Below are 12,789 nucleotides of genomic sequence, written 5' to 3'. Positions count from 1 at the left end.
TTTACCTGCAATCCAAAGATATTGATCTAGCCTATTTTGGTATATTACATGCCACTGTTTCACCGCCAAATGCGATCATATTAAAAAAAAAAAAAAAAAAAATCGTTATAGGACCAGTCAACATTGTTGCATTTCTAAAGTGCCTGGTAAAAATCTGCTGTATAATCATTGCAAACAACCATTTTGATTTTTTTCAACTTTCGTGGTGCTGTGTCACGTGGGTGCCATTTACCTATGAAAAATTCATATACCTATATGTAGTTTTCATGGTCTGCGCATGACCAATAGAAATCGCCCAGGACCGTGATATAGTGATGGAGCAGTGTATGTAAAAGAGCATGCACTGCCCAATTAGTGAGAAAAGCGCCAGTGCAAAGAACATGTCAGCTCCTGCTTGTAAGATTAACATTAGATAGGCCGCAATACTGTTATGCAGAGTATTTACCCACTTATACATCCAGCTTCCAAATACTATAATACCCCCATATTAAGCCTATGCAGCATAATAAAAGTGCTGGTCTTCATTGCAAGCATGGCGTTGACGTAGCAGCTGTCAGCAGGTAAGCATAAAGGAACAGCACTATCTGTTTCAAAGCACCATTCAAAATATTATGTATTAGTGCCGGCTGTGCCGCTTATTTATAGCGCTTCCCTCTTACTACTAGCAGCCATATATCAATTTTTTTAATAAAATATTTTCTTTAGTGTATATATATCCCCCCCCCCCCTGTGATTCTTAAGTGTTCCCTCCCTCACCTGTTTCTCTAGTGTAGTAGCTCATCTTCCTCATCAAACTTCCTTTTTCTGTAGCGAAAAAACCCTCCCTCCTGTGATGTGCTGCATGCCCGCTTCCCTCCTACTCCACACATGGCACCACCCCACCGCAAGCCGAAATTGTGACAGTGTGCAATCTGCCTTCCTATGGTAAAGGAAGAACGATTAGTTCTTCTTTACCATATGAATGCAGCTGCCTCTGGCTATAGTCTTAGCTGACAGTGAGGACCACAGCATGAGCCAGAAGTTTGTATGTAGATACTACGTTAACAGGGTACATTGGGTAAAGTACTCTGTGGCGTAGTACTTAATGCCTAAATGGTTTAAAGGGATACTAAACCCATGGGGGGTTTTTTCTTTCCGATAGAGCATGCAATTTTAAGCAACTTTCTAATTTACTCCTAGTATCAATTTTTCTTCATTGTCGTGCTATCTTTATTTTAAAAAGCAGGAATATAAAGCATAGGAGCCATCCCATTTTAGGGTCAGCACCCTGGATAGCACTTGCTTTATTGGTGACTACATTTAGTCACCAATAAGCAAGCGTAACCCAGGTCCTGAACCAAAAATGGGCCAGCTCCTAATCTATAGATTCCTGCTTTTTAAATAAAAATAGCAAGAGAACGAGGAAAAATTTATAAAAGGAGTAAATTATAAAGTTGCTTAAAATTGCATGCTCCATCTGAATTATAAAAAAAAACTTTGGTTTAGTAAAGAGCATTATTTATAGTGTGTAGACTGTGTTCGAGAGAGCTGTATTTTCATTGATTCATTTCCTAGTGTTCTCCACAGAAAAGTTTGCCAGCCGGTTGGCGGGAGTGTAATATTTTCTAATATTATATAATTTTCTGTAATTCAAATAACAACTTTTTTTTTTTAATTTTTATTGAAGTTACATAGAAAACAGAATAGAATACATTACCAAGTTAGACCATTATTAACATTAGCATCCAGGCATGGCATATCATATCATCAAATGTAAGGTATCCGTTTAGTCAGGACAAGGATATTGGGTCTAAGCCTTAAATTAATAAGTTCGTGTAGGAATTCTAAAAGGTTGGCCATAGAAAACGAGAACAGATATCAAGACTAGTGAGGTGTCTAAAAAAGGTTTGGGCTAACTTAAGGTGTAACTTCATTTTACTTTTTTATTTGTAGTGACCACAGGTGGGTCATAAGAGATAGGGAAGAAAAGGTGTTGCAGTGGGCAAGAGCCACTCGAATTATGGGGGTAAGGGAGGGGGGAAGGTGAGAAGAGAAGGGCGGAACCAACTAAGCTGGGCTGCTGGATGGGTTTATATATTAAATTGTATATATTAAGCTTAAATGAGTATATGTGAGTTAGGTCCAGTATATTTACGTCAACCATAAAGGGACATGTATATTCTTATCAAGGCTAAGGTTGAGAGTAGTTAAAATGATAAGGAGGTCTGTCCGCTGAGTGCCGTATTGCCCAGAGGTGACTTCAGTGGTGAGTAGGTATAGTATAAAACTTGGGCCCATGCAATATTCCCCTATAATAGCGGTGCTCGCAAGAGTAAGTTACACATGGGGTATAAGGGCTAAGGTAAACAGGCCATACTCCATAGGTACGCCCAGGTCTTGAATACAATTTGTAATTTTTATCTTAGAGACTTGAAAATTAACACCCGGCGAGTGTGTCATGTGAGCATCCATTGCAAGTGACCTTAATAGTTCAGGATGAGTATGATTCTTGCTAATTAAATAGATATGTCTAAGAGTCATATTCTGTTCTTGCATTCTCAGCGTACTAGATTGGAAACACACCATGGAACCCAGTTAAACATATACAAGACAATGATCTAACAGAAAACTCTAATCATAATTTGTAAGGGGTCTGTTTAAGGTAGTCTCTTATCTGCATCCTAGGTGGCCCCATTATATATGTCTTTAGGCACGTTCTAATGAGGGGAGAAAAACTGCCCCTAGGAATTAGTATGACATGTATATGTGTACTTGGGGCTGAGCTATGTATTCCCATGAAGTAGCACCAATCATGTATAGATAGTGTGTCCAGATGTGGATGTTAATATAAGCAGTGTGAACTTATCTCTTTGTTATAATCTGACAGCCCCATTTTTACGGGGCGAAGCTCTCAGTAGGTAATACAGGTTTTAGTGTACAGCAATACTTAAGGAAGAGACAGGAATTAACACATACTAGTCCTAAACAAACTGTTGAACTTAGGGAATAGTGCAAAAATAAAGGGTGACACTATTTAAGGGATAAACCAAGCATAAGAGACCCTCTCGCCAGGAGAGTTAAAGACAGGACAGTACTACTACAAATCTGCGTCCCATTGCATGAACAGAAGATATTCAGTAGCAGCGCTAAGCGATGTTAAGACTTATGGCTTCTGGAAATGTCTCAAATATATGTAGTCTACAGCTTGTACTTGTGTGGGTTCTGAATCTGGGCCGGCACTGGTGTTGTAGAGAGCTTGGGGGGTTTCTCATTAGCCCACTCCTAATCTGAAAGGGGACCTTGATGGGGTCTCAACGTAGGTCAGTATGTGGGGTGAGTAGCTATAACCGGAAACAAAGGCAAATGTAAGTGGAGTCACTTCCATCTCGGCAAGCTGCCTGTACGTGATAACGAAGGTACATGTTCCAAATTCTTTGCGGCTATAAATAGTCTTTCCTGCTCTTTGTAATGCGGTATGCCTTATGACTTCTATGCTCCGCTTAGGTCCCAGTTCAGGCTGTGTGTTCGTCTTTGCGCTCAGCTGAGCCCCCACTTCTACTGACGAGTCTCTAGGTGAAGCAGCCGTCATGATAGCACTCTGTTGCGTCGGTTCAGCAAGAATAGAGACGAGCTGTAAAGTACTATACTGTTAGTCTGTGTCTAAGGAGCTACACTGCTTATCTGTGCCTGTATGCTCCGCCGTCATACGACTAAGGCCATAGCTGTCCGTGATGAGTATCTCTACCTGGTCTCCGCAATCAACCTTGTGACTTTGTGGTGGGTCTAATTCAGACCAGTCAGTTTCTCTCCCGACTTCACTCAGCAGCGTTGTAGTCTGTGGTCTGTCCATAATGGCCCTCAGGTCTGCAACCAGAGCCTGTTGGTGTAAGTCCATTGAGTATAGTAAGTCTGCCAGTGCAGCACGGATTTGTCTCTCCATTCTCATGCTGCGGAGGTATCAAGATTATAGGCGTGATTTCTCTGTCGGCCGATTTGATGTGTAGGCTACCACAGGTGTGTTATACGCTCAGCCGCGGTCTCAGCTTGCCAGTAGGCCTCAGTGGCACTTTTATATTAATTATGCATTTCCATGGTCCTAAAGTACAGATCCTGGTCCTGGTGGGTCAGATGAGCTAAAAAGTGAGGTATTTGCACACTTAGGATACCATAAATTAGTATTTTGACAGCTAGCTTTCAGGAGCTATAAGATGGTGGGTCCTATTGTTTAGGTAAGTAAAATCAGCCGGGTGGTGCACCTGCTAAAAAGGTCCTGGGGAGAACACTGTTTCTCTCTTTAAATCCTGATGCTTGTCACACACAGCATATGTCCATATGCTGCTGAAACAGTAATAACTTTTACTAGAATAAGAGTAAGCTAAAAAGCAGCAATACACAATTGGGTTTAGCTGAACAAATCTAGTGGGTCACTGACGAGGCATATTTTACAGCCACCAATCACCAGCTAGCTCCCAGAAGTGCATTGCTGCTTCTAAACCTACCCAGGTATGCCTTTCAGAAAGGCATGGCAAGAAAACAAAGAATCATTGATAATAGACATAAATTGGAAAGCTGCTTAAAGTTGTTTGCTATGTTAGAATTGTAAATTTTTATTTTTAGGTATTGGTGTCATATTCATTATGTGTAGGAGTGACAGCAGTTTTCTGGGTAAATTTGAGATGGATAACAGTGGCCTGAAAAAGTTGTCAGGTAGGCAGTTTGTGGAAGTAATTTACCAGTTTGAAACCTTTTTGACTGAACACTTTGAAAGTTTTGTTTGCTAGCAAATATCACACAGTTTGATTGCTGGGTACATGCATTAGGCATTTGTTAGTGAAATGAATGCTGAAAATGGCTGTGAGCGGCAGCATTTAGCTAATTTTGCACCAGATTTATTAGAGTAAAAGTGCAACGCACAAATATAAGTTTGGATAATGCATTTCCAGGTTCTAGTAACATCACCCCTGTTTATGTACAAATTACAATTGGCTTTCCAGCTAGGAGTAGTTTAGAATTTAAATGCTGAATAGGTCTAAAATTGGCAGGAAACCCAGAACATGATTTGTAAATATTTAGCTTTTTGTGCACTAATTTCTAAGAAGAGATGTCAATACCAGGTGATTTCATAGCAATTCATAAAACGTACCTAACAATGCATTATTTAAAAACAAGCAAACAGTGATACGCATAACACTTTAAGATACTTGCGCCTTTAAAGAAAATGGCAAAATGTGTTTTCAGATATGCAACTCCAAAGGGTTTAAGGTTTTCTCTACAAAAATATTCTTACATTTCAGTAATGATATAGTGACCACTTTACCACATGATACAAACACCTACTTTTTTTCCTCTGTTCTATAGGTGCTTAATTATAGAAGGGGCCAGAAAGATCTCTAGTGCAATCTTTAAAGTGAAGGTCAATTTAGATGAATCGGTGCCTGATTTTTAATAAACCTATTAAAACAAGGGCACTTTAATTAATCAAAATTGACATTTCACTCGTTTTCTTCAAATACTTAAGTTTTAATCCTGACAGCCGCTGCAGCACTTCCCTGGGGGGGAAGCCGTGATTGGAGGAAGCCAGATTCGCCATTTCTGACGTATGAAGAGGCTTCAGACGGCCGGGTGAATCACTGGAGCGACTGTAAAGATTAAAAGGTAAGTATTTGAAGAAAATTGGTGAAATGTCAATTTTGATGAATTAAAGTGCCCTTGTTTTTAATAGAATTATTAAAAACCGGGCACCGATTCATCTAAATTGACATTCACTTTAAGGTAGCTACAATTTGAAAGACTTATATTGTGCTAACTCTGGAACAGTAGATGTAAAATCTGTTTTCCTATGGTGTTGCTATTCTATTTTGTTTGCACAAATCCAAGATACTCTGTTTTTTGTTATTCAGGCAGAAATGGGGCGCAGAAAGTCGAAGAGGAAGCCTCCACCTAAGAAGAAGATGACTGGAAATCTTGACACGCAATTTACCTGCCCCTTCTGTAACCACGAGAAATCCTGTGACGTCAAGATGTAAGCAAGAATAGAGGGAGGCCACACATTTGCTTTTAATGCTTTGACTCGTTGAAGTTTTTAAAGGGCATTACAGATACAGTAAAGTCAAGATGAAAGTGTCATGATTCAGACAGAACATGCAATTTCAACAACTTTCCAATTTACTTCTGTTAGCAAATTTGCTTTGTTCTATTAGTAACTTTTTTGAAGAATGGGCTCAGAAGAATAGATGGGAAGGTCTCAGAAAATTTGGGGGGGTACAATTCAGATACTAAGAAACTGAGCATGCTATTATCAAATAAAAGATGCATTTCAGTCTCTAGGGGCACTGCAGGGAAAGGTTTCAATTTATTCTGCTTGTGGTCTCCATTTTGTTTGTATAGTTGCTTTCAGTTTTTTCTATCCGTGTTAAGCCTCAATTGAAAGGCATAAGTGTGAATTCTGACAATTGAATCACATTTTAGCTGTATTAGTTTATTTTCATAACCTCTATCCAAATTATGACTTCATTCCTACTAATGTTCTGCTTCCCCATCACAGCATAGTGTTTACCTGTGATCTGGCCACTAAATAGTGTGTGTGTGGTGGGGGGGGGTTTCATCCTCTCAGTAAAATTAGCAAATACTGTCAAAATAAATATTATTTTCCAAATGCTAGCAGGATGACAACACATCCTTGTATGCCAGAAGTGTCCTCAAGTTATTACATTTTTCATCTCTACTCAGGAGCTGCACAGCAGGTAAACTAATGACAAGAGACATACAGTATGTACACAAGCACCATTCATCAGCTAGCTCCCATTAGTGCATTGCTGCTCCTGAGCCTACCTAGTTATGTTCTTTAACAAAGGATACCAAAAGAACAAAGCACATTTCATTAAAAGTAAATTTTAAAGTTTGTTTAAATCTGCATGCTTTATCTCAATCATTGACTTTACTGTCCCTTTTTTTTTTTTTTTTTTTTTCTTCAAGCAATTATAATGCAGAGCGGTCCAAGCATATATAATGAAAATATTTGACTACACATGCACATGGCCTTTGCTTTGGCCATCCAGATGTGTAAGTGAGCTTATGCACTGATCTAATCACTGAGTATTATAAAGCTGGATTAAAGAACCACTAAACACCGTAGAATATAATACTCAATAAATGCCTAATAAAGAGACAATGCAAACTCAGTCTGAATTTGAAATTAGTAGATTTTTTTTTCTTCTGACAAATATCAGTTACATTTTCCTTCCTAATGCATCATGTGACAGCCATCAGCTAATCACAAAATGCATATACATATATCCTGTGAATCTTGCACATCCTCAGTAGGGGTTGGTGCCTCAAAGTGTGAAGATAAAAATATTGTGCACATTTGGATAATGGAAATGAATTGGAAAATTTTAAAATTGTGTGCTGTATCGGAATTGTTACATTTTTACTTGACTGTCCCTTTATAGGGATGTCACAATAAAATTTGCATGATTCAGATAGAGCGTTTAATTTTAAAAACTTCTAAATTCACTTCTATTTTCAAATTTGCTTAGTTCTCTTGTTGAAAAATAATACGCACCTATCCTACACTAGTGGGAGCTGCTGATTGGTGCCTGCACACATTTGTCTCTTGTGATTGGCTAACTAGATGTGTTTAACTAACTGCTAGTAGTGCGGCGTTGTTCCTTCAGCAAAGGATAACAAGATAATGAATCAATTTTGATAATAGAAGTAAATTGGAATGTTATTTAAAATCGTATGTTTTATCCAAATCATGAAAGAAAATGTGGGTGTTTCCTGTCCCTTTAAGTAAATCTGCAGCACTCTAGCCTCTGACTTTTTTGAAGAAAAAAACCCCAAAAACTTTGAGGGATTTAATTATGAGTTCAATGTCTTACGTTTTAAAAGCCTATTTTTATACATACATACATACATACATAACCAGTGTTCTCAGGACCTTTTTTTAATGGGTGCGCCACCCATCAATTTTTTTTTTTTATTTTTTTTTTTGCCAAAAATAAGTTAGTGATGGTAAATGCAACATTGTTGTTTGTCATCAGATTTTTAAAAACCTAACTTACTGGTTTAGTCTAAAATAAACTGCTCCGATTCTATTGTGCAGTCTGGCAGCCCCACCACTGAGTGACTTTTTTTTATTCTGTGTTTCCCGTTGTCCAATCACGATCATGGTATCTTTTCTTGGGGTAGGATTGCTCTTTTGCGCCTATGTTAGTGACGTTATGGTTGTTATGACCATCCCAGCTACATACCCATGACTCTTCCCGGCTCAGGAGGTAAACCATAAATCACGTGATTGTTTACAATTGAACTGACTGCTGATCATTGCGCATGCACGATTCAATTCCCCCACGTCAGCAGAGTGCCATGCATACACAAAGTGTGGGTGGGACCGCTCTACTGCACTGAGAAATTAAGGAAGGACACAGGAGTCGGAGCTAACAAATGCCAGTTTGAAAAAGTACAAATAAAATTATGTAAATATGTAGTTTGTATTTATAAAAAAAATAAACTGACTGATACTCATCTATATTAACATAATCTGCGCTTAAATCCTAAACATTTTAACTTTAAAATTAGCCAATATTAAAATGTTTCAATGTTTATTTCTCATACTATCATGAAATTTAAGTTATTTTTGCTAAGGATAGTGTCACCCGGCTTGCAAATTTTTCTGTGGAGAACGCGGCAAATGCAATAAGGATATAGTGACTTTTTTTTTGGCACTGTTGCTTGCCTATGACTGCATTTATCCCCTGCAAAGGGGTCAGTTAACTTTGGAGGAGCAGTGCGCTACTGCTTCAGACCTGTACACCGTGATTATGCACATATGCAGCTCATGATTAGCTTGCGCTCTGTGCTCCGCTTCAGAATTGTGTATTTACTCACTTTGCCGGTTTTGTTCATATCCAGGAGCTAGAAATTTGAATGTGCATATTATATATTAGATCGATAACATTGAGGTAGAGAGAGTTGACTTAAAGCGACATGAAATCCCCAATTTATTTTATGATTTAGAAATGGCATACATTAAGGTTTTGTATCCCTGTAACCCCTTTTTGCGAAGAACATTTGAAATCTTTGCTTGTAACCCCCTTGCAGCAGAGATTAAAGGGACACTCAATCAAAATGAACCTTTCATGATTCAGATAGAGCCTACAATTTTAAACAACTTTCCAATTTACTTCCATTAACTAAATGTGCACAGTCTTTTTATATTTAAACTTTTTGAGTCACCAGCTCCTACTGAGCATGTGCAAGAATAAGTGTGTATGCATTTGTGAATGGCTGATTGCTGTCACATGGTACGTGTATGCATTTGTGAATAGCTGATGGCTGTCACATGGTACAGGGGTAGTGGAAAAAGAACTTTTAAAATTGTCAGAAAACAAATCTATTACTTATTTGAAGTTCAGGCTAAGTGCTATTGCATTGTCTTGTTATCTTGCATTTGTTGATTATGCAAATCTACTGTGTTGACTGGTCCTTTAAACTCAGTTGTTTACTCGGATTTAACACATAACGATGATCAAGCTCCTTGATTGCCTAGAAGTAATGCAGCAGTTATTTTCCCCCATTTACCTTTGACCTTTGTTCAAACGAGGAGGAATTATGCAGATGCTTTACTAAAAGTGGTTAGCAGCTATTACCCTGCTCTTTTTCACAGCTGCATTAGGGAACTTAAACAGCTTTTTATTGGGCTCTATATCCTTTTTAATTTAATTTTTCATACTTATTTATTTGTAGAATTAGTTGCATGTTCTATCTATGACAACTGAGAGGCTGTGTTGTGACCCATGTTTTTAATTTTATTGCAGCTTCTAATTACATTACATTACTGTAGAATGTAAAATATTTGGTTTTAGTCCTGTTGGTAATTATAAGTTATGTCTATTCATTGCTATGTGAAACCCATTATTTGTATTTTACTTTTTAGTAAACACACAGCAGATGCTATTGTATTTCATAAATATATCTGTTTGTCCAAAAATATTTCATTGTTTTGTAATAAAGCCTAAAAAGAAAATGTAAACCGTTGCAAATTATACTTAATCTGTCATGACTTGTCTGTCTCTCTTTCTTTAGGGATAGAGAACGGAACACTGGGGTGATTTCCTGCACCGTTTGCCTGGAAGAGTTCCAGACTCCAATAACCTGTATCCTATATGTGGGAATGTCCAATATTTCTAGGAGTTAACTTTGCAATTAAACATGCACTTATGTTCTTCCTGTGTATATAAAATAATTTTAGCACAGCCTTTCTATACCTCAGCTGGATGTTCTAGTGTAAAATAAACATCTTTAACTTCTTGGGGTAAAACTTCACACTGACTCGGGTGGCCAGAGTAGTATCTTGTGACGATAAACATTTTGACTTAGAGGTGCCACCCATGTCAATTAGCTAACTTTTTTTTTTTTTGTTTGAGCAGTAAAACTCTTAAGAGAGATACCCAGGCTGACAATGAAGACATTCCTTATTACATTTTATAATGGGGAACTAGCTATTGTGAGTGACAAAGATTTCATATTTATGGATCATCGGGAATATTGAGATGCAAGATAAATAATTCTTAAAGGGACATAAAAATCAAAATTAAACTATTGTTCAGATACAACATGCAATTTTAAGAGACTTTCCAGATTACTCCAATTTCCTTCTCTCATTAAATGTACTTTATTCCCTTGATATCTTACCTGAGCATACCTAGGTAGGTTCTGGAGCAGCAGTTCACTGCGGATTGGTGGTTACACACATGCCTATTGTCATTGGCTCATCAGATGTGTTGAGCTAGCTCCCAGTAGTGTTTCTATTATGGAAGTGACTTTCATAGAGTTTTACCTATTTGTAGTGATTAAGCAATATTAAAATGCTCTATCATATTACTACAATTTATTTTTGCATTTTGACTAGTTTGTCAAGCCTGAATCATTTGCTTAGTTGATGTTTGATTGTGCCTGAGTTATTTGATTGTGGATGTTTCTTTTTAGATGGAAATGACCAGTCTGTGAGAATATCTGCTCCATCTTCTTTTCCTTAACTTCCCTTTAAATTGCAGATCTTTCAGAGCCCGTAGATGTGTATAGTGACTGGATTGATGCCTGTGAAGCAGCTAATCAGTAGCAGGCTCTACTTGTGAAGACCTCTCTTACCATCCTTCCCTCACAGCTGCCAACATTTGTGTTTTGGTCCATTGGTTACACCACACACAACCTCAGTTCAAGTTCATGGTGCTCACTTACTAAAACCCTGGGATCTGGATCAGGGAGGCAGTTCAGCCATCAAAAATATGAGCATACAGAAGCTAGAAGCAATCAAATAGTGGCTCTTTTATATGCGTGTAAATCCAAGGTTTATATGACTAGCATTTTATTTGCTCTGTAATCAAAAATGGGGAGTATTATTACACATTTCTCTAATTTATACCAAGCACTGTGTACCACCAAAACACCATAAACCAGGAAGTAAATGTGCCCTGGTGAGGAGCTGTTCAAGATCAGGTATTAAATGCTCATCTGCTATTAAACCCCTGTATCCCTTGGTTTTTACTGCTGACTGTGCAGGGCAGATACTTTAAATCTGCTTTAATCTTCAAATTAAAGTAGTCTTAAATGCATTTAAAGGGACACTAAATACATTTCATGCCCCTAACTAATTGATAGTGCTGCCATAATGGAACCTAGGTTACACTACAGGTATATGGAGAGTTACTGCACATGTGCAAGCACACCAGCACTGGAATACAGTCAAAGCTAGATTTCAAACATGGCAGCCCTCATGACTATAGGGAGTTGGGGAATAACTTCAATACTATGTTTATAACATGTAGTGTTTAATGTCCCTTTAAAAATAAAATAGTCCATCTTTACAGGCCTTGATCGATATATACTGCAGACTAAGGAAATTTGAGAAAGTTTAGTTTTTATTTTAAATAAAAGGTGCTTCCTGACTTTTTTTCTTTTTCAGCCCACATATGACAGGAATCATGCAAGTTAGCTAAATGTGAATAGGGAATGCGTGGTACATATTAATATTGTATTGCAAGTGTTGTCAATATCACCAGAGACTAGAGAAATGTATGTATGTATGTACGTACGTACATACATACATATATTTTAAAGGGAGTTGTGAACTGTGCTCAAATAACTAATAGCTTGCCAAATTTGGGTAAAAATGTCGGGATTGCATATGTGAATCAATGTAAACTATACTTTTAATTTAGATTGAGATTGACACCTTTTTTTTTTTTTTTTGCAACACAAAATGGGTCTCATGTAATAGTAAAACAATGAAATGCAGTGTATTTCAGGCTCAAGGCTGTTAATGGGTTTAGAAGAGAAGAGTTTGTGTTTGTAAATATTCTAGTGGGATGTTTATTTTTATTGTGTTGAAAATCGCAATTGTTACAGATTGATCTGAAAGTGTTATTTTTATTAAAACTGAAATTGCGTGATTATGGCGTTTTTTGTTCTTTAGAATACATTGATGAATTTTTTTCAATCCCTGAATTTTAGGCATGATTATTCGTTATGATCCAAATGTTGAAGACGACGGACACTTGTGTCATTTGGCTCTCCGGAGCTGCTTTTATTGTTAAAGTGAAACACTCTAAGTTGTGGGCAAATCCACAGCTCCGAAAAGAGCTGAATGCGGTAAGCTGCTGAATTTGGATCATAACGAATAAGCCCAATGACTATGCCTACTGAATTTCTTTCACTTGAACAATATATTTCAGATATTCGTATCTTACACATTTTCAGGGGACTTTATCATTAATTGTCTTGTGCACTGGCTCAGAGGCAAACAAT

General features: G+C 37.6%; 1 protein-coding gene across 2 annotated transcripts in view; it reads left to right on the top strand.

The window, feature by feature from the left end:
- The window catches only part of ELOF1 (elongation factor 1), a 23,072-nt gene extending 10,638 nt beyond the window's left edge, over positions 1-12,434 (top strand). Inside the window, exons 2-5 of one of the 2 annotated variants that reach the window (XM_053717862.1) lie at positions 5,513-5,634; positions 5,880-6,001; positions 10,069-10,139; positions 11,040-12,434. In XM_053717862.1, coding sequence (XP_053573837.1) covers positions 5,886-6,001; positions 10,069-10,139; positions 11,040-11,104 — 252 coding nt within the window. In that variant the 5' untranslated portion in view covers positions 5,513-5,634; positions 5,880-5,885 and the 3' untranslated portion in view covers positions 11,105-12,434. The remainder of the gene's footprint in view (positions 1-5,512; positions 5,635-5,879; positions 6,002-10,068; positions 10,140-11,039) is intronic. The other variant, XM_053717861.1, reaches the window with a different exon arrangement.
- Positions 12,435-12,789: the final 355 nt, after the last annotated feature.

The sequence above is a fragment of the Bombina bombina genome, chromosome 6 (assembly GCF_027579735.1).
Source record: "Bombina bombina isolate aBomBom1 chromosome 6, aBomBom1.pri, whole genome shotgun sequence".
Lineage (NCBI taxonomy): Eukaryota > Metazoa > Chordata > Amphibia > Anura > Bombinatoridae > Bombina > Bombina bombina.
The sequence above is the reverse complement of the archived record's forward strand: the minus strand, read 5'-3'. Positions and strand labels throughout refer to the sequence as shown.